Here is a 23311-nt window from a genome sequence, read left to right on the forward strand (position 1 = left end):
TAACAATAATCCACTAATTTCCTATTTGTTCAACTTAATGTATTGTACAGCATGGGAAATAATATAAGCATACATGGCTATAGTGTGGATTTATATCTATTATCCCATCATGGTAAAATCTTATGCACCAAATAATCCGGCACTTGATGCTGATTAATTAATTATAGCAGTTTATTAAGTTTTTAATCTGTACAAGTTTTAAACAGTTAATGTGGTACAATTTCAATTCAAATAATAGTTTTCAGTATAATTTGACAAGATTTAAAAAAACATGTTTTAAATAACAGTGATTTATTAAAAGTTCTAGCATGTTTTATGTTAAAAAATATGTGTTTTTTTTTATACAGAACTACATAGTTACCTAGAGTATCTAAGTGTGTTGTGATCTTATATGTTTGATATCCATTGATTTAAACTCTATGTCACACAGGTATATATGCAACTGCTACCATGGGTACGTGGGTGTCAACTGTGAGTACGATATTAATGAATGCGAGTCATCACCTTGCGTTAATGGAGGTTCATGCTTGGATCTTGTCAACTCATATTCATGCAGATGCAAGACTGGATATGAAGGTATCTATATGTGTGTATTCTGTATAGTTAAGGTCATACATGGCCCATAACCATTGTATATGCACATTCTATATGGGGGAGGTTCTACTGTGAGGCAAGCCATGGGACTTCAGATTTAGACCAGGATTACTGTATTGCCCCAAAACTGATAAATAACCTTTATATATAAGTATGAATGAATGATAAAAAGCAAACTATATGTTTTTATGCAATTCTAATATATGTATTTATTTGTTATTCTCCAGGTGTAAATTGTGAAACTGATATTGATGAATGTAGTCCATCACCTTGTTTAAATGGTGGTTCATGTGCAAACCTTATTGGTCGATATGTTTGTACTTGTCCACTGGGATTCACAGGTTCGTTAATATCTTTTTGTTAACAGTTTTTAAAATGTCTACATTTTTATGTAAAGTTTATGAAATAGGCATTTTTTTAATGGTTGTTAAAAAAACAGTTTTTTTTGTAGGGTTGTAATTTTTGTTGTACGTTTACTCCTGCATTGCTTTGTTATTGACAGAAGTATTAATATTAATATTTGGTGTATTTTTTACCCCCAACTTTCTATATTCAGGTAGCGAATGTGAAACAGCTTTAACCCCATGTGACCCCATACCATGTAATAATGGTGGTAGTTGCCAACCTAATGCTGACTACCTTGGCTACACATGTGTTTGTACACCAGGATTTCAAGGTATACAGGCTTTAACCATTTTTTCATGTTTTTTTTTTGCATTTTTATGTTGTTTTTTTTTCAATAACCACATATTTAATTGTTTTACGTCAGGGTTAAGCTTTTGGACATAATTTTACTGCAACAATATAGTGCAATATAGTACATGTGTTTTTCTGGTAGCTATTAATTAATGTTTTTTGTCTTTGTTTCATACAATACCTTTTACCTACTTATAGCATATAGTTTGCAATAATATCTATCACACATAACATTCATTTCTCACCAAAAGGCCCCACATGCGCAAATGACATCAATGAATGCATGTCCCCACCCTGTAAGAATGGTGGCAAATGTAGAAACCGGGAACCCGGTTATTTCTGTGAATGTTTGGATGGTTATTCCGGCGTAAACTGTGAGGAGAACGTGGATGATTGCGCTAGTGGTAAGTTAACAATAATTGATTTTAATATTTGTTCCCATTTTTTTACCATATTGGTAAACTACATACCAATTTTTTTATCAGTGTTTACTGAATAACTATAACTTACTTAACATAGGAATGGTAGCAAAAGTAACAGATCAAATGAACTATTTTTTAATTTCCAATGTTTTTAAAAGTTAAAGTAGGAAAGAAGAAGGTTTGGTAAACTTATATGTTTGTGTATTCATAACTTTCTATCGGAACTTATCAAACAAACCTAATTCATTCTCAGACCCATGCATGAACGGTGGAACTTGCCTTGATGATGTTAATTCGTATAAATGTCTTTGTAAACGTGGTTTTGACGGCAACCAATGTCAGAACGATGTGAATGAATGTGAGAATGAACCATGTAAGAATGGAGCTACGTGTACAGATTATGTAAACAGCTACGCTTGTACTTGCCCGGTAAGTTTTTTAAATTGAAATAAGTCGTGTTTTGATGACAAAAAATGTAGGAAACCATAACTATAATAATTTGCAACACGTTCTCCTATATATGGGTGAGGTCCTTGTCAAGAACCTTAGATTTGGGCCGGAATTGACCCATTATCCCAACACCCAGACCAAGTATATCTAATGGAAGATATGACTAGTGTGTTTCTAGTGCTCCATTGCAAAAACATGCTTATATACATATCATATATTCATACCTGCATATGTTTTTATTTAAATGAGTTTTAATTATTGTATTTTATGTTATAGCCTGGTTTTCGTGGAACAACATGTATGGAAAACATTGATGAATGTAATATTGGTTCATGTTTAAATGGTGGAACATGTGTGGACGGGATTAATTCATATTCATGCAACTGTATGGCTGGTTTCACAGGTTAGTGAAGTAATGCTTATTTACCATAGTAATTTAAAATCTTGTTATTTTATATTTTTAATGCAAATTTTTAATACATTGTTTTTATACGACTTTTTAGTATACAGTTTTAATTCATTTTCTTTAATGTAGTAGCTTTTAGTACAAATAACACAGATGTTCATTGTGTTACCATGTATGTAACTTTGTAGGTAAATGTTTCTTGTGTGTTTTCATTGGTTTTAATGTAAGGCTGACAATATATATAATAAAGATAACTTTAACACAGGTGCCAATTGTGAGCGCGATATAGATGAATGTGTTTCCTCCCCGTGTAAGAATGGAGCACCATGCATTCATGGTATCAATACATTCACATGCCAGTGTTTGACCGGCTATACTGGACCCACATGTGCTGTAAGTATATTCTAAACCAAAACAAACCTTTTTTTTATTTTTCAAAAAAACAATTTTTCGGTTTGTTAAACAGTAATTTCATTTGTACATTTTTCTGCCATTTGCCAATGTTTTTAAATTTATATATATTTTAATTTTTGGTAATTTTTTTAGCAAATGGTTGATTTGTGCCAGAACAACCCATGTAGGAATGGTGGACAATGTAGTCAAACAGGAACTACATCTAAATGCTTGTGTACGTCATCGTATTCTGGTGTTTATTGCGATGTACCTCGGTTGTCGTGCTCTGCTGCTGCTACATGGCAAGGTAAACTTGTATGTTTTGAAGAAAATAAAGTATCTTGGCAGGTTTTTAATATTATTTATTATAATTTTTTTTTTTTCTAAAAGAAACCTTTTTATTCCAAATTACAAATTTTAATATTTTTTGTTTTAAAAAAAAGTGAACAAAATTAATTATTTTAAAAATATGTTTCTCTTGGTACATTTCTGTTAAAATTTTGTCCATATTTTTATTTCTACCTTTTATATCCAGGTGTTGAAGAGACATCATTATGCCAACATGGTGGGCAATGCATCAACAGTGGCTCGACACATTATTGCTCATGTAGGGCAGGTTATGTGGGAAGTTATTGTGAAACAGATGAAGATGATTGTGCGAGCTACCCTTGTAAGAATGGAGCGACGTGTACTGACTATCCTGGAAGGTATTGAACTTATTTCTGTTAAAATCCAATATTTTGTATGCCTGGAATTTAAGTTTGTTAGGAGTTTGCTATGTTTTTTTACATTATATGGTATTTAACATCAGCTGTCATATGGTATTCTATTTTATATGGCTGAGTCTTATGGTGAAGCATGCCATGGGCCATTGGGTTTAAACCAGAGTTGGCTCATTACCCCAACATTGTACATACAGTAAGCACACATTCTAAAATTCTGGGGTTAGCCTACCAACCTTGCCACCCCAGGTTTGGTGCCTATATTTATATAACATGTTATTTAACCGGTCCCTCACAGCTACACATGTACATGCATGGATGGATTCCAAGGAACTAGATGTGAAACTGAACTGAATGAATGTGAATCTAATCCATGTTTAAACAACGGACAATGTGTTGATTTGATCAACGCTTATAAATGTTTATGTCAAGTAGGGACCAGTGGTAAGTGACATCAATATAAAACTTGGATTTTTAATTATGATGAATTTTCTTTTTAAATATGAACTTTCATGTACATTACAAGTAACTTTGATTAAATTGAAAAAGAACAGAATGTAAAACATCAGACAATGGATAAAGTACTTACTGTTCATTTCAATAATTTCCTGAATATTTAAATATGAACAATTTTCTATAAACATAGGTATAATATAAAAAAAAAAGTTTACATTTATATCAAAAACCCCCGAAATAGTCAAAAAACAACTTGATATAACCAGGTGATCGTTGCCAAGACAATGAGAATGAATGTACCAGCACTTCTTGCTTCAATAGTGGGAACTGTGTGGATGGGATTGGTGGATTCACATGTACCTGTGTTCCTGGTTATGCTGGCCCAAGGTATGTGTGCCAATCAGTGTGAAAATAGTATCTTAACAACCTATGCTATAGTTAGGTAATAATATCTGTTTTTTTGTAAATATTATAAATATTGAAGTTAAAAATATATATATTCTCTATTTTAAAATAAATTAATAGTTTGTCCGTATTTAGTGTTTGACACTAAATCATTATTCTGAATGTATCGTCACACAGATGCGAGGGTGACGTGAATGAATGTGTGCCAAACCCATGTAATACTGAAGGTTCAACTAACTGTGTACAAGGGATAAATAAGTTTACATGTACATGTAAACAGGTTGGTTATTTTTAATAAAATTAATTAATTTTTTTAACTATTTTTTTGATGTTTTTACTTATTTGTTTGTTTAAAATCTTTTTTAATTACTTATAATCAAAAATATTTTTTTTTAATAAAATTTTAATAGTTTTCATTTCAGTAACCAGTGTTACGTTATTACAGGGATATACTGGCACGAGGTGTGAGAAAAAACTTACAAGTTGCAGCACTATGCCTTGTTTTAATGGAGCCACATGTACAGATGCTCCGTATGAACCCACTGGGTATAGATGTACTTGCTCTAATGTGAGTCATAACTACAGTTTAATTTATTTAGATATTTTGACTCTATTTTACAATACCATTTTTACATTGTGTGTTAGTAAGCTTTCACTAATTCAATAAACAGTTTTGGCAGATGTTTTGTAGACTATAGGATATAAAATATTAAAAATACCATATTTTTTTAATGTTAAAACCACCAAATTTTTAAAATTCTATATTTTACACAAAAACATGATTACAAAACTTTTTTATGAGAAATGTAACTACTAACTATAACATCTGTATTGTATAGATAACTTATTTCATAACAATAATTCATTACAACAGGGTTATCGCGGCACCAACTGTGAGGAAGTGATGTCACGATGTAGAGATGGGCTTGTGTGTTACAACGGGGGTACATGCCATGAAAACGCAAGTGGTGGCGAAATGTGTTTGTGTCCTGCTGACTATAATGGTGACAACTGTATATACTACATACCTGGTCAAGCTGCAGGTCCTGGAACCAATAATATCAATATACCTGAGTTTATAAGTAAGTTGAAGTTATATCACAGAATGCAAGTTTGAGTTTGTAGTTTCAGTTTAAACTGTTATTTATTTGTTAAAAAAATTACAAAAAAAGTATATTTTGTTAGAGTTAATTTTTAAACGTTTTTTTTGTTTATTTGTTACAAAACAAAATATTTACATTTTGTTTTTGCAGAGAAAGTATGTCTGGATCCCACATGCGCTGCATTGAAAGGAAATGGGGAATGTGATGTAAGTTCTATTTAAACATGAAGACAAATTGTTTGTGTATGCATAGTTTAAATTTTAAATCCATTTAATTAAGGATTTTATACTTTTCAAAATAAAAAAATAGCTAACACTATAATAACTTTGTTTTCCTTTTCCAGGCGAAATGTAACACCCACGGTTGTGAGTACGATGGGGGAGATTGTTCTTACGGAAATACCGATCCTTGGGCAAAATGTCCGGCATCTTTACAATGTTACAATTACTTTCACGATGGTGCATGCGATGAAGCGTGTAATAATGCTGATTGTTTGTTTGACGGCTTCGATTGTGAAACGCCACATGAAGCTTGCCCGTAAGTTATTCAACCTTTTGATTTGACTTTTTCCACCGAATTTTGTTATTTTACCCAATGTTTTTTAAACTGTATTTTTATATTCGGTTTTTGCTTTGTATGAGTAAGCTCTTCTGGCATGGCATGACAGTGGATTGGATTTTGTACAAAATTATTATTTCACTTAACTTTAGTTATGATATGAAAGGTGATAGCAAATGTTGTACCTATGTTCCATGATATATAATTACTTACATTACTCTAGTTAAATCAAGAACCAATATTACTTGTGCATAAAAATAAGACTTTAAATGATTTAAGTTATATTTGATTTTTTTCACTTTTTTTGCTGACATTTTTTTTATCACAGAGCCGATTACCAAGATTATTGCGATAAGAATTACAAGAATAATAAATGCGACAGCGGTTGTAATACATTTGGGTGTGGTTGGGACGGGTTGGATTGCGATAAAGATCATCCGCAACAACCTGCAGCTGGAGAACTGGTGCGTTCATTTATTTCTCTTTAATTTTTTTTATTATTTTGTAAAATTTTAAAAATAGAACAAAATTGTTTTCATTTAATTGTTTTTACTTTCTTTAACTGTTTGTAATTTTTTAAAAAGTAGTTAAAACTTAAAAAAAAATTACAAAAAAATGTTGATACGGATCAAATTTTTAGTTGAATTTTTTTTAAATTTACCATTTTTAATCAGTTATTCTCATCATCCATATTGTTACAGATAATGATCGTCCTTATACCACCTGAGGAATTGATCTCTCGCCAAGCAGAGTTTCTTCGGTTTATTGGAACTGTGCTTCACTCTGTTGTTGAGTTTAAACTAACAACATCAGGACAACCTTATATTGAAGCAATATCTTCACAGGTATCATGGGATAATGGATCACATATTTATATTTTTTTGAGATAATGGTAAATTTAATTGAAAATTCTAGTTGTAATGAAATGTCAGTAACTGCAATTACAATAGATTTAATTCTTTTTATCTAAATACTGTTAAAAATGTGTTTTTTTATACAAAGTGCAAACTGTAGTGAAACCGATGCCCTAAATATTTTCTTTATTGTTTGAAATATGGCTGATATGGTAAACAAAATATTTATACAATAACAGTTAATAATAACATTCACGCATTTAAGTAACAACCTTGTTATAAACAACAGTTATCACGAAAGAAAAGATCGGTAATATCTTCGCTTGGTTGGGAGAAGTTTGTCGGATATGATTCATCCATTTATCATAACAAGACACACACTCGATTACGAAGAGCTTCAAACACTTTCTTCTCTAAGGTAGGGAGTGTAATGGGTGCTATATTTAATTGTTTGGTATTTTTTGTGAATATCACTTAAATTAAATTTTTGCAGTTTTAATGTAATTTTCTGTAGTATTGTAGTATCTATTCTATTATAAGCTGTTGGGGTAATGGGACAATTCTGGGTCATCCAACCAAGGACCTCACCCATATAGAATAAGAAAGTAAATTAGTTTATATATATAGCTGCGGCCTGGATTGAATGCCATATTTTAACCTCAACCCACATTATGAATCTAACACTAAATAAGTGGTTTTCTATGCTAACCTATCCAAACCTTCCACTTCCAGGCTCACTTATTGGTAAACAGCCAGAAATGCAAGCAAACATCATCTGAATGCATTGATACGACTGACAACGCAGCTTCTGTGATATCAGCGCGTGCAAGCACAGGAACGTTGGAAGCCGAGTTTCCCATCAATACTGTAGCCAGCACTACCAACCCAACCCCCCCACCACAGGATTATACATACATAGTTGGGGCAGCAGGTAATTTCATTCACCTATGGATTTTTATTCACCTAATAAAATGTTTTATTGATCCGTTTGATTTTTTTTTATTTATTTAAGGAAGAAATCATTAAATTACTGCCATTTTTTATTGTTTAGCAATACAGGATTTCGCACATAATATAAAAATAATAAATTAAATTGTTTTTTTAATGTTTCCTTTTGGTTCATAATATAATAAACCTGTGATAACTTTAGGAGGAGTGGTTCTCGTGATCGTGATCATTGGTGTTCTGACGCACCGCAAGCGAAAGCGTGAGACAAGTACATTATGGGCACCCGAAGGTTTCAATGTTACCAAGAAACAAAGGAGAGAACCCATCGGACAAGATGACTTGAATGTGAGTGATAAAATCAAGTGTCGTTGCTGTCCGGCTTTTTTTGATAAATCACTCACTTTTGAAACTGCTCTTTTTGTATAAAATTAATCTTAATTTCTGTTTAAAGCTATTTTTTACTATAAAAATTACAGCTCCCTTATATGGCACAATTTTTGTTTCAAATGTTTTGGTTCAAAACTGAAACCTTTAGCATTCTATTTACTTCATTTATAATTTCATCACCATCTCCAGGGTTTAAACGGCAGCATCCACCCCGGCGAGCTTACCCAGCTTGATACAGCAGGAACCCCGTTTTTAAATCGATGGGAAAACACCTCGTTGCCCCAGAAATCCAACCACTACCATGTACAATACACACCAGAGAATATTACATTTCTTCCTGTAAGTATTGAAATAAGTTTAAATTATAAAAATTTTGTCACAATAATTAAAGTTAAACATTAAAAAAGAAAATATTTAATCATGCAAAAATTTAAAAACAGGTTACTTCTCTTTAATCTCATGTTAGCAGTTATAGATTTTAACATCAGTTTGAGATTTAACTACTTGAGATGCAGTTTTAATTTCTTACATGAATTCATTTATTAAAACGCAAAAAAACTTGAAATATTTTATGTTTATTTACCCCCAGAACAACGGCACTGTGCCACGCTCACAAATGTCGAGCTCGGCGCAAAAATCGTCGAGTCGCGACGACATGGAACCCACCGACAATCGCAAGTGGACGCCACAACATCTGGAAGCTGCGGATTTATCACGAGCGGGGTCCGCTTGTACCCCCGTTACCGACCTCACCCCACCCCCGCATATAGATGTGGATGAAGATGATGTTAACGCACGCGGTCCAGGTATGTAGGGGGTTATGTTTATGGGGGTTGTGTTTATGTTGTTAATTATAATCCTAGTGCAGACTATGTTAATGCTTGTAGTCCAGGTAAGGAATTGTCGTCATGGAACCATTTACAAAGATTTAATTTATTCTGAAAAATTAATTATTTCCTAACAAACCCTCTATACATTATAATAGATGGAGTAACTCCATTGATGGTTGCCTCCATACGTGGTGGAGGGGTTGACCATGGTATTAGTGACGATGAATCCCAACATAGTGGTGATGCTGGTATAAGCGGTGAAGGAAGCGATTCCATGATTGCTGGTCTTCTACTGCAAGGAGCATCATTGAGCGCCCAAACAGATAGATCTGGTAAGTTGGAACAAAAATATGTTTTTTTTATTTAAATTTTTTTTTAATTTCAATACTTTTTAGGTGTAATTGTATTTATTTATGTTTAAATTTTTTATTTTTGAAAATTTTGTTTCTGTAATTTTTTTTCAATTTAAAAATTGATAACATCACAGGTGAAACTGCATTGCACTTGGCTGCGCGTTACGCACGAGCGGATGCAGCGAAACGACTCCTTGATGCAGGAGCGGATGCAAATATGAAGGACCACAGTGGGAGGACTCCTCTTCATTCTGCTGTGGCTGCCGACGCACAAGGAGTCTTCCAAATATTACTCAGGAACAGAGCAACAGACCTTGATGCAAGGTTGGTGTTTGATTCTTAACTTTATAGGTAGTGGCGCAGCCAGGGGAGGGTTTTAGGGTCACAACACCACTACAAAAAAGGAAATCGAAATTCTAAAAGAATTTAAAACAAAACTGTTGGTTTAAAGCCCCAATTAAAATCTATACAATATATTACCACAACAATCAAACTACTCACAACGTGTGAATGAAACATGCTCCATGTGTGACTAGTTTGCTCTGCCAGGAACATTATGCACTTAACGCACCAAGTAAAATATATTTCTAATTATCCAGAACAAACGATGGAACGACACCCATGATATTGGCATCTAGATTAGCAGTTGAAGGAATGGTGGAAGAATTGATAAGTGCTAATGCTGATGTTAATGCCGTGGATGATCATGGTATGTATTATATTATATATGCTGTAATATGTAATATGTATGCTGGTATGCTGTATATGGTGTAGGACTTTGTATTATAGTGTTATAATACAATGTGTTTTGCAATAAATCAAGGTAACTCGTTTTCATTTGTTTTTAACTTACCGTTTTATTATATATGGCCCAATGTAGGTAAGATTCTACATTCAAGCCATATCATATTCGAGGAATTTAAGCTAAAGTTGACCCATTACCGAAAATGGAAGTAAAATTATTTACCTATTACTATATAAGGCAGTTATGATCTGGCTAATGATAAAAAAATCTTTAAATTTTAATTTCTTCTCCAGGCAAATCTGCTCTCCACTGGGCTGCAGCGGTGAACAACGTGGATGCGGTTTCCACGCTCTTGAGAGCTGGATGTAACAGGGATGCTCAAACTGAGCGCGAGGAGACTCCTCTCTTTCTTGCAGCAAAGGAGGGAAGTTACGAAGCCATTCGTATTTTACTCGATCATTACGCTAACAGGGATATAACGGACCATATGGATAGGTAAGACGGGGTTCAATGTGTTTATGTCTGATATATGTAACTTATTTATCCACGCTTGGAGGGAAAACCGCAGATGTTATAAGGCTAGTGTTCTGGTTCATACACCAAGTCCCTGCTTACAAGTTACCATCTATATGTATTTGTGTCACACAATTTGTGTGTTACTAGATCATATAGATAGATAAAGCATGGGGTTCAACAGTTTTATAAATGAATGTAACAGGAAACCCGAGGTTTAGGCCGGAATTAGTTACCACAAAGTTTTGACCACGAAGTCTTAAAATTTAGCGTATTTTATTACACTTATATAAAACCCTAATATTCACTTAGAAAACAATGATGTTGCCACAGGTTACCCCGTGACATTGCACAAGAACGCCTCCATACAGATATCGTTCAACTACTTGATGAATATAACCTTGTGCGAAGCCCACCACTGCCGGCCAATCACATGACGTCACACATGAACGGACATGCGATGATGTCACGTGACCCTTACCTCACTTCACAGATGAAACAACATACAAGTAAGATGCTTGTAAATATATATGAGTCACTGTGAGAAGTGAGATATATAGGTATTGGTGTACCTTGTATAGATTTTTTAAATAAAAACAGAGAAAAGGTAATAATATATAATTTTTATTAAAATTTTTATTTTAATTTCTAGCGGGCAAGAAACCTCGTCGTCAATCAAATCGTGCGGATGGTAAACCTTCTCGGAGGGTAAAGAAGACCCCTACAAGCTCTCAAGGCCCCCCATCATCTGTTACCACTGCCGATAGCATCACCCCTGTAATTGACCCCACCCCAAATATGGCAATTCACCCCGGGATCACCCACGTGGGTGAAAGCACCCTCTCACCCGGCAACAACTCCCTGCCTTCACCCGCTACCACGTATAGCACCGACTCCACCCTGTCACCCCCGTCTTCCATGGGCCCCCCATCGAACGGGACGTACCACCCCCACCTACACCCCCACCAACAAGGGGTTCCGCACCAGTTCAGGTACAACAATTACTTTTTTGGTTGCCACCAATCTATATCCTCAGTGATGATGTACACGACACGAGAACGTCTGCCCTCTATAACGTTATCCAAGCTCAATCCTTTCACGATCATGTGAGACACTCATAACGATGAATGCTGTCACGTGAATCCATGCCAAATCAGTTTATTTTTTTATGTTTGAAATGATTATAGGTGGCTTTTGGGTTGATTTATATTACAAAGCAAGCACAATTAAACATTATTTAAAAAATCCTAATTTCATTTTAATTTCCAAAATTTATTATTTTTTTTTTTTTATTACTTATTGTTTCTATAATATGATTTCTATGACAGCAACATGGAAGAGCGAATGATGTCAACGCTCAACTACCGGGGAACCCCCCCACGCCTCTCACACCCCCTACCGCACGGTGGGGCACCAGGGTTATACCCCGCACGATCACACGGACACCTTGCAGGCACCCACACTGGCCTCGGGTTCTCACTTGGCCAAATACCCAACGGACAGGTATTATATATTCATGTTTTAAGTATTTTCTTAACACCATAAAGAAGTATCGACTTTTAAACAAATTGTTTTTTAATTTTTTATAATTGTTTTTTTTATTAATTTTTACAACTTTTCAAAAGGTCCCACAAGAGTGGATACAACGCAATGAAAGAATTCAACAACAGAATCAACAAAATCAACAGGTAACAACAATTATATATATGAATGAATGTAATTAATTTATTTTTATCGTGGCATGGTGGGGAAACAACATTGATTATAATATGGGTGTTCTGTTTCATACACCTCGTGCCAACTTGGACAACCAATCAGTGACCATTTGGTACCGTCGAACTTTTTAAAATAACCAATCACATCCCCCCTCAGATGTACAACGCAGTGATCAGCCAATCAGGCGTCCACCACCCGTCACAGTTCGCCGCATATCGTGCCCTTGGTTTCCCCGAGCAACAACATAACAGGGTGGATAGCGCCTCTAGTGACCAAAGAAGGTAAGTCACGTTTTTCATAGTTTTAACATAGTTTGACTTTTGCGTCAATTTTTGCCTTTTATTCAAATCTTTACCTGAAAAAAAAAACTTTTCTACATGATGTACTCATGAATAAATCAGAAAATAATTAATGTTTATCAAAACTATTGAAATACATATTTATTAAAGCTTATACTCTTATTAAAAACTACAAATATAAATTTCCATTTACTTACCAAGTTAAATATTTCTAGATATTCTGAAGTGATATACGGCAAAGGGTTGCCTATATACAGTCTACCACACACCCAACCCCAGCTAGGCTACACCACTATACAGGGCGTACCACACCAACACCCAGTAAGCTCTGCAGGACAGACACCTCCAGTGCAAACTGTAAGCCTTATCATTTTTATTCTTGTTTTTTTTTACTCTTTTTTACTTGTCACATTATTTAAGACCAAGTGCTATGAATTACTATAGGAGTTATATTTGGCCTAAATTGCCATGACGTGCTTCGCTGTTCAACCTCATTTATAAATAATAAGACAAAAAGATATCATCATTATAATCTTCCAATCCACCACAGGGCACAGTTATAGCACCACATAGTTACACCAATGTATTGGAGAAATATCCGACCCCCCCATCTGCGCATACGATGTCTCCTTCATCTGGATCGGAGAACCTTTCACCCCCTGGACCATTACCCCCTGCCCCCAAGCATTTGGTGGTAAGTATCCATGTATATATGTGTGTGTGTTTTTATTTTGATACAAATCTTTTTTTAAACTTTCATTTCTAAAAACAAGTTTTCAATGTAAAGTTTCAAATTGGAGTGTTACCTTTTTAAACGGCTTATAAACGTAGTTCTTTTTAGTGCCTTTTTGTAAAATTAAAAAAACAATTATAAGGTTTTTCATCACAACCCCTTCCCCTTACAGCACGATCTCTCATACGAAACCCCCAGCCCCGATTCTCCCGACCCATGGTCCAGCTCTTCACCCAGCAACTCAGACTGGTCTGAGGGTATCCGTAGCCCCCCAGGCCCCATGCAGGGTCACCACCATCATGCCCCACAACCACAGCACCAGAGAATGCGAGTTTACCCACCACAGAACACCGGGGCTGCGATCGCCGGCAAAATGGGGGTAGCTTAACCCATTATAGGGTGTTCCCCATTTACCCACGTTCGCTACCGCAATACAACATTGTATAGACTAGAGATGTTTAAACTTTTTGCATTTTTTTACGTGAACACTTTGTTTTCAGTTCATTCCTCTCGAACCTGTGCCTTTTGCCAAAAACCAGTTAAGCGATCAAATAATTAACGGACCAATTTATAAATGAAATTTTTTTAATAATATAAAGTCAGCACTTATTTATTATTTCAACCAGGTCCAACTTTTATGACAAAACCTTTTTACTGCTTAATTTTTAAAAAGCATTGTGAATTTGCAAGCCAAATATAGCCCTTTCTTATACAACGTAATTTCTAATTTTTTTTGATAAAATTTTTTAAAATTTTAGAATTCGCTAGTTTTATATTTCTTTCTGTGTTATGTACAAACACATGTTGTCGTAAACACTTGGTTACAAATGTGGTTCTGGACATGGTTATCAAACACAGCTGATTTTTCACAACGGTTCAGCACAGCTGCTATTACACAACACATATGAAGCCGACTTTTTGAGATTTTTATAACTTGTTTTTTCCTTCTTCAAATCGTGTCTATGTCTTTCTTGTTTTATTTACACCGTTATTATCACTAATACTTGCGCCAAACATGAGGTGTATACTATTTTTGGTGCTTGAGAACCCGTTTTTTTGTTGTACCAATGTTTTTAGAAGAAATAATGAAGTTTTCCCAATGAAGCCCAATTTTGCCGACTTCCATTTTAAATGTTGTTTACGGCAATGAAGTATTACCAGGTTCTTTATATTTTCCTGTTGTTTTTCTCGCAATTGAAGTACCTATGTAAATTCGCTGTAAATTCGCCAGGTGCTTTGTCTTCCGCTATTTTCACTCATATTAGTGCGTTCGTGCGACAAAACGAGCCAGTTTGCGCTTGAACCGGTGTCAACGCAACTTGTCTCGTTTTAGCTTACCTATATGATATCATGAACATGTGTGTTAACATTGTACCGGAAATAAATGCACCACGTACAAAAGTAATGTTGTTATTATTCATTTTACAGTCAGGGGGTTTAAGGATTTCTAGCCTACAATGACTAAATGTAAATTATTTATCCTCGGGAGGCGGGGCAACGACAGTCGTTATTATACATTAACATCTCTCTTATTCCTTACACCATTGGTCGCGTAGTATAAACATAATAACGAAATAAAAAGGGTATTTTTTACAAACGTGTTAAATACGATTTTACTACAAATGGGTGGTAGGCGTACCTTTAGATCACATTAAGCATCTCTTCATATACAAATGTTTGTTTCGTTGGTATGGCCATTTAAGTAAGACACATTATACGTGTACTTAAGACGTGTTACCTGCACCTGGCCTACACTACCCGTTATTCTAGGCTATTGGTTAACAGTAATGCACTAGCGCATTATGATACATCAAAGTGGTATAAAATATGCATTAACACAAAGTTCATGACCTCCTTTTTTACACTATTAATAAACTTTAATGTTATAAATATATGTTTGCTTGTATAGTTTTGTAACTTATGTTTTATAGAGTCAATATACGCCCATTACATCAGTGTAGGATATTGTCACGTGTTGTTTATTGTAAGTTCACAAGTCGCAGGAATTCGGTCAAAATAATTATTGCTGTAATCTTCGCGGTCCGCTGTTACTATAAATAGATTTCAGTGTTACCTGATGTTACGTTACTGCTTATCAATTCCTATCACCAAACTCGTTTTATATAAAGGAAACACTGGGCGTTTTTAATCACACGAAATTCTTTCAGTAATTTTCGTCGCAAATTCCGGCGTCCTTCCCAGCTATTCACGTGATAAGCACGTTTTCATTTTCTACACGCGGGTTTGAGGCTCGGTTTGTTCATTTGGTTTGGAACTTTTAGGGGCAAGTGCGAAGCAGTTAGAAGTTATATTGTAGTTAAGTGAGGGCAGCTAAGATTTCAGAGTTTGTTTTAGTATTTAACATACAATTTATGAAAAATATTAATATTTAACATTTGATTTACAGCTGGCTAATTTGAAAATAAATTCTTTAAAACTTTGAATTAATTGAATCTACACTGAAGCAATACAGACCGAAGTCTTGTGCTCAAATCACTTCAATGTTATCTCGCTCACGAATGAAGATGCCTTGAGTGACAGTCCCCAATGCGGCTTTGGATTGGCAACGTTAAAAGTGAGTTTGTATCTTTATTATAGAACCAAGTGTTCCGTCTTTATCGCTGCTTTTAAATTAAACTTCCTATTTGCTCGTAGCTCATCTTTTTAATATGTTAGCATTTTTACACATTATAAGCTAGATGAAATGATACGACTTCCTAGTAAAGCAAAACCAAAAGCAAAACCGAAATTGTTATTACAGCATTCCAACATACAAGGAGAAAGATATAACAACTCCGAAACGACATATCTACAAGTTCGTTACCGCACAGTTGACCTGCGAAACCGGTAAGCGTAAATATATTTTGGCAACCGCATTTCGATCCCATGCCTCTGCCTTGTGATAACCATTGTAGGTAACAGTGTACATTTAATTGTATTAACGTTAGTTTTACTGTTACAGCGTTATGTTCGAAGCAGGATCATCTTGAAGTGCTCCATAGAACCAACGCATGTGATCCGTGTTGAGCGGGTAAGTAAATTATACTCGCAAAAAAATCTTTTATCGATTATACTATAGTTATCTAGATGTGACCATAATATATTTGTGGTCTGTCGTTTACTTGACAAAATAGCGCGTACATAAAGTGCAACTCTGCTTGCCATATACATAACTTAACATTTTGTATTTAAACTAATCATTGTTTTAACATTACTTATGCAGACATACGCCATCTACTCCGAGCTATATACGAGTATGCTGGTACAAAGCTGTCTTCGTGAACCGTTGATAATATCAACGTTGATAATATCTCGGTAAGTTTAATGTCTCAACTATAACTGTTGCATTCGTCGTCGTCCATTCGTGTTGGGTTTAAATAATATGTTTATCCTCGGTAAATACTGTGGGGTAAGATGGATACCGTAGGCACAAATATCCCAGGTTTCCTGATCGTGTTTTTAACAATTAACAACGCTATTTTGGAGTTGTTGGAGTTGTGAGGATATGGTTATATAGTTCTCTAAATATTCTTTGTTTACTGCACAAAACCTGATAATAAAATAAAAAAACAGGGGCCGTCAAAACAGGGGCCGTCTTACCCCAATCTACTATAGTACTAAATACTAAAATTCTCTCCATTTATTTTTAACTTTATATTTTACGTCACAGGTATGACGTCATGGTACGTATGACGTCGCTTATAGCTGGTTCTATGAGCAAATAATGATTAAGAATATTACGCGAAACGAAAGAATTACCGAAGGAAGAAAATACGAAGGTATATGCTCCGTTGTTTTACGAAGTTAACTTTTATCTCACAAGTTTAGAATCTTTAAACGTTAAATGAATGTAAAGTAAAGGTCGCAAATTTTACTGTTACAGTGCATATGTGTTTTTTTTTGTTTTTGGTGTACTAAGTATTAAACATGAAAATATTATGGGATTTTGACGTTTTAATACTTTCACAGAAAAGAGACCAAGATGGAATAGAAAGATTAAGACCGAAGATGGAGCCATAGCATACCCAGACTAAGATTTATTCTTAGTCGATGTAAATACTAACTTATGTGAGCTGTAGCATAAAAAGTCCCTTATATTTTATTGAATGCATTGAAAAATTAAAATTGAATGTGTATGTGGTACACGGTGTGTGGTGTGGGGTGGGGAAGTATACGGAGATCAGAAGATTAAAAGTCCTCCTTTGTACACGTTGGTAATGTAACGTGGTTAGGAATCTTGGGTTTTATTTCTCCATGTGTGTGTGTATGTATGTGTGTGCAAACAACCTGCATAAGAACGGTGCGCGCAGGTCAGAATTCTCCAACTTTAAACCCATACTCCTGGTGTCACTTATGAGCAAGGCCGAACAGTCGGCATCAGATAGATAGAAGTGACATCGCTATAACTAGGGATCGCTGTTAGGAAGTTTAAGTTAGAACTGGGACACTGCACCGGGCCGACACAACACGTGTCATTGCACCCAGGCCTATACAGCAGACCGTCCTGGTTTGCGTAAACCCTTACACGCCGGTTGGTTAAAAGTCCGGTCAGCGAAAGCTGGTGGGTTCCAACTGCAAAACAATTAGGCGCCAAACCTGCGACTAGGGTAGGATTAATAAAATTACTAAAAATGTTAGCCCCCTGTTAGGTCCCCATTAAAAACACTAAACAATATTTTTTTTCAGGTGTCCGTTTATGTTGTCATTCCTTTTTGAATCGACAACAAGCGCAAAAATGCGACGCAAACTCGACGCTGTTGCGGCGGATAAAGTGATTCCGAAGATCACTCGGTTCGATCAATCTTGCGTTAAAGCAAGATAGTTAGCTCCCAAATCCGTTCTTATGCAGTTCCCCCACTTAAACAACTAGTTATTGCGACGCAACGGTTTACGGCGGCGAAATAAACGCGGTTCCTAATATTTATATTTACTATTATTGTATTGGCCCATAGAGAATGCTGTTGGTATGCTTATCGTATGGGGTGGGGTATGGTGGTGTTGGGGGATTGTGGTGTTTATGTATTGATACACACTTACACTACACACGAAGTGAACTGTAATATTCTGATAAATCCATGGTGAGGGCTTTTCAATGATGTCACTGTAGTGACGTCACCCTCGGAGTTTATTACATTGTTATGACAAAAATATGGCCGAATTTTAATACAGATTGCTTTATGTTTTTTTATTATTAAAAATAAGTGATACTTGAATGTGTATATTATGGGCTAAACGTCTCCCTAACTTGTTTGCAATTATAAATAGGTGATAATACAAAAACCAAACCTATGTCACGTCTATATTGTCTAACTTGATGTTTGGTTCTTTAAACGGGTTTGTCATTGCGGCGGATAAGAGGCTTGCATGTGGTGTTGGACGTTTTTGCATACATGATGTGCGTATTATTTCTCAATCATTGGCAATTTTGCTTCTTTTGCGTTCGGTACCGGTTTTCACGTGAATTTTTTTACTCGCTGGCGTTTTTTTTATTTCTTTTCTTTTATTTTACGTTACGCGGTTTATTTTACGTTGCGCGGAGCTCTGTTTTTGTTTCCGTTTTTAATTTTTATACGCAAAAATTGCCAATGAAGGAGAATTGATGTCGTACAGATGTTATGCGTGTTCATCTCTATGCAACCTCTACTCCAATGATGTGGCAGTCACCCTTGGGTCTATCATTGGGTACTATTGGGGCGGCCCATCTAAACTATTGGGGCGGCCCATCTAAACTATTGGGGCGGCCCATCTAAACTATTGGGGCGGCCCATCTAAACTATTGGGGCGGCCCATCTAAACTATTGGGGCGGCCTATCTAAACTATTGGGGCGGCCTATCTAACTATTGGGGCGGACCATCTAACTATTGGGTCGGCCCATCTAACTATTGGGTCGGCCCATCTAACTATTGGGGCGGCCCATCTAACTATTGGGGCGGCCCATCTAACTATTGGGGCGGCCCATCTAACTATTGGGGCGGCCCATCTAACTATTGGGGCGGCCCATCTAACTATTGGGTCGGCCCATCTAACTATTGGGGCGGCCCATCTAACTATTGGGGCGGCCCATCTAACTATTGGGGCGGCCCATCTAACTATTGGGGCGGCCCATCTAACTATTGGGGCGGCCCATCTAACTATTGGGGCGGCCCACCTAACTATTGGGGCGGCCCACCTAACTATTGGGGCGGCCCACCTAACTATTGGGGCGGCCCACCTAACTATTGGGCGGCCCACCTAACTATTGGGGCGGCCCACCTAACTATTGGGCGGCCCACCCACTAACTATTGGGGCGGCCCACCCACCTAACTATTGGGGCGGCCCACCCTCCTAACTATTGGGGCGGCCCACCCTCCTAACTATTGGGGCGGCCCACCCTCCTAACTATTGGGGCGGCCCACCCTCCTAACTATTGGGGCGGCCCAACCTACTAACTATTGGGGCGGCCCACCTAAAAAATATCATGTCCAACCATGGTGACTCAGAAATTACAGTTCCAACATTTTATTTTACACTAAAACATTTACATACAAACATATATACAAACAAATGTGATGCGAATGGTTAGGTGCTACAGCTCACCCCTTTTATATTTTATATCCTAATTCATTGGATCAGCCAATCCCAGGTCAGAAGTGTGTGCCGTGTCAAATTTCTTGTGTCGTGTGTCCAATTTCTCACAGTACGCCTCTTAACGCGGTAAGCCACGTATAACGATGGTGTGTTGGGAGGTGTAAGTTCAGTTTATGAGACGGTCAGTCCAGGTTGCAGTTCTTGTTTGTGTGTATTGTGCGTGCGTGTTTCGCGATCTCGGCGCTTTGAACACTTAGCATCCGTTGGATGGCGTCGATCGCTGTTGGGCGGGCTAAGTACCAGGTACAAATAGGGCTACTGGCGAGAGGTCCTGGTAAAAAAAACCTCAACGACCACAAGCGAAGCAGCCTCCTGGGCGTGGTTGGAATCTTCGCTGTAAAATAAATCTTGATATTATAAATAAGTGGAAATTTTGGTAAAACGGTTTATCGTACCGACGTTTCAGCTGCCATTCGGCAAGACATCTGATGACAATCATACTTCAATGTTGTCTTACTGTATGATAGGTGAAATATTGGTGCAATGAAAGCTTTTACCAGAATGTCCATTTGTCTATATAATATATGATGCTGTGCCTATACAAGCAACAATAGCCGAATATTTAAATCCTATTACTTTTGCTCTAAGTTTTTATACCACTAACAGCATTTAAAAAAAACACAAATTGAAGCCCGACACTTTGTAATTTAAAAATAATCCAAACCCTTATGCTGGAATAAGCCAATGGTACATGTAATTCTAAAATCCCCAACCATTAGGTAGGTGCTAATAATTATAAGAATACAATTACATAGACTTTGATGGAGAGTTTATCTGAGTATATCAGCTCACAAAATACAATCAATGGTTCATTCTTATGCGAAACCATTAATTCCAACTCTAAAATAAAGTAACATTTTCAAAGTAAGACTGTGATATTTTTAGAACTCTCACAAATTTAAAAATACAACAAAGGTACTTGAATACATTTTCACACCTCTGCTGCTGTGCTGCTGCTTCTATGATAAACGGCGAAAGAACTTTTATTTCTAGAACTTTCCCGGAGGTGTATGCCGGATGTCTCGGTCACAACATACAGACTTTGTTGGGTCAAAGATTTAACAATTGTTACAACACGGGTGAAAAATTACAATTTCGTACATAATGTTTAAAAGTTGAGCGACAATAAATGTGTTCGTGTATTACCAAGGAATAAATACACCTAAAGTAATAAAGGCATTTGCATTCAACCGGGTCAAAGTTCACCAGACGAAGATTTGGGAAATTTTGCCTTCTATAATTAGAAAAACAAAACCGATCTTAAAACTTAAGTATACTTAACTGAAACGGTAAAGGAAGTGGAATTATAGCGGCATATCAAAAGTTGTAAAAATCATGCTGTGGGAATATTACTAGTATAAATATTTAAAACTGTTGTATTCAATATGTTATAACAACAGTTTCAAAAAATAAAACCACGAAGAATCTGGAAGCAAATGTTAAAACAAAAGTGACGAAGAAAGGTAATGTTTTAAATAGAATATAATAACTTTTCATGCAATGTAAATGTTTTTTTGTTTTTGTCTATTTTTCGATGTTCTGTCTGTTTTGTTTTCCTAGTCGTGGTACCGGTAATTTTATCCCAGTCGTGGTACCGGTAATTTTATCCCAGTCGTGGTACTGTTAATTTTATGCTAGTCGTGGTACGGGAAATTTTATCCCAATCGTGGTACCCGAAAATTTATCCCAGTCGTGGTACCGGAAATTTTATCTAGTCGTAGTACCGGAAATTTTATTAAAGTCATGGTACCGGAAATTTTATCCCAGTCGTGGTACCGGAAATTTTGTCTAGTCATGGTACGGGAAATTTTATCCCAGCCGTGATACCGGAAATTTTATCACAGTCATGGTACCGGAAATTTTATTCCAGTCGTGGTACTGGAAATTTTATGCAGTCGTGGTACCGAAAATTTTATCCCAATCGTGGTACCCGAAAATTTATCCCAGTCGTGGTACCGGAATTTTATTTTAGTCGTAGTACCGGAAATTTTATTAAAGTCATGGTACCGGAAATTTTATCCCAGTCATGGTACCGGTAATTTTATGCTAGTCGTGGTACGGGAAATTATATCCCAATCGTGGTACCCGAAAATTTATCCCAGTCGTGGTACCGGAATTTTATTTAGTCGTAGTACCGGAAATTTTATTAAAGTCATGGTACCGGAAATTTTATCCCAGTCATGGTACCGGTAATTTTATGCTAGTCGTGGTACGGGAAATTATATCCCAATCGTGGTACACGAAATTTTATCCCAGTCGTGGTACCGGAGATTTTATATAGTCGTAGTACCGGAAATTTTATTAAAGTCGTGGTACCGGAAATTTTATCTCAGTCGTGGTACCGGAAATTTTATCCCAGTCATGGTACCGGAAATTTTATCCCAGTCATGGTACCGGAAATTTTATCCCAGTCATGGTACCGGAAATTTTATCTCAGTCATGGTACCGGAAATTTTATCACTGTCGTGGCACCGGAAATTTTATCTCAGTCATGGTACCGGAAATTTTATCCCAGTCATGGTACCGGAAATTTTATCACCGTCGTAGTACCGGAAATTTTATTAAACTCATGGTACCGGAAATTTTATCACCGTCGTAGTACCGGAAATTTTATCACCGTCGTAGTACCGGAAATTTTATCACCGTCGTGGTACCGGAAATTTTATCACCGTCGTAGTACCGGAAATTTTATTAAAGTCATGGTACCGGAAATTTTATCCCAGGCATGGTACCGGAAATTTTATCCCAGTCATGGTACCGGAAATTTTATCCCAGTCGTGGTATCAAAATTTGTATCCCAGTCATGGTACCGGAAATTTGATTTTAATCGTGGTACCGGAAATTTTATCCCGGTCGTGGTACCGGAAGTTTTATCCCGGTTGTCGTACCGGAAATTTTATCCCAGTCGTGGTACCGGAACTTTTATCGCAGTCGTGGAAAATTTATTTCGATCGTGGTACCGGTAATTTTATCCCGAGTCGTGGTACTAGAAATTTTATCACTAGTCGTAGTACCGGAAATTTTATCCCGGTTGTGGTACCGGAAATTTTATCTCAGTCGTGGTACCGGAAATTTTATCCCAGTCATGGTACCGGAAAT

At 36.3% G+C, this 23311-nt stretch overlaps 1 protein-coding gene and 1 long non-coding RNA gene across 2 annotated transcripts in view; both read left to right on the plus strand.

The window, feature by feature from the left end:
- The window catches only part of n (Notch), a 32859-nt gene extending 18888 nt beyond the window's left edge, over nt 1-13971 (plus strand). The window contains 35 exon segments of the mRNA NM_001044360.1: nt 431-576; nt 822-935; nt 1151-1270; nt 1542-1694; nt 1966-2141; nt 2439-2565; nt 2834-2961; nt 3115-3268; nt 3497-3668; nt 3982-4127; nt 4406-4526; nt 4722-4824; nt 4990-5112; nt 5419-5626; nt 5798-5853; nt 5991-6184; nt 6534-6669; nt 6907-7050; nt 7349-7477; nt 7792-7990; nt 8210-8352; nt 8584-8733; nt 8984-9200; nt 9380-9556; nt 9712-9901; nt 10177-10286; nt 10616-10817; nt 11169-11344; nt 11488-11827; nt 12164-12338; nt 12461-12523; nt 12708-12832; nt 13066-13207; nt 13401-13544; nt 13756-13971. Coding sequence (NP_001037825.1) covers nt 431-576; nt 822-935; nt 1151-1270; nt 1542-1694; nt 1966-2141; nt 2439-2565; nt 2834-2961; nt 3115-3268; nt 3497-3668; nt 3982-4127; nt 4406-4526; nt 4722-4824; nt 4990-5112; nt 5419-5626; nt 5798-5853; nt 5991-6184; nt 6534-6669; nt 6907-7050; nt 7349-7477; nt 7792-7990; nt 8210-8352; nt 8584-8733; nt 8984-9200; nt 9380-9556; nt 9712-9901; nt 10177-10286; nt 10616-10817; nt 11169-11344; nt 11488-11827; nt 12164-12338; nt 12461-12523; nt 12708-12832; nt 13066-13207; nt 13401-13544; nt 13756-13971 — 5419 coding nt within the window.
- Nucleotides 13972-15996: 2025 nt separating this feature from the next.
- LOC104266051 lies at nt 15997-17670 on the plus strand. The gene is made up of 6 exons (XR_717396.3): nt 15997-16158; nt 16345-16430; nt 16546-16614; nt 16807-16898; nt 17254-17362; nt 17553-17670. It is a non-coding gene; the product is annotated as an uncharacterized LOC104266051 (long non-coding RNA).
- The last annotated feature ends 5641 nt before the right edge of the window (nt 17671-23311 follow it).

This window comes from Ciona intestinalis, chromosome 9 (genome assembly GCF_000224145.3).
Source record: "Ciona intestinalis chromosome 9, KH, whole genome shotgun sequence".
NCBI classification, from domain to species: domain Eukaryota; kingdom Metazoa; phylum Chordata; class Ascidiacea; order Phlebobranchia; family Cionidae; genus Ciona; species Ciona intestinalis.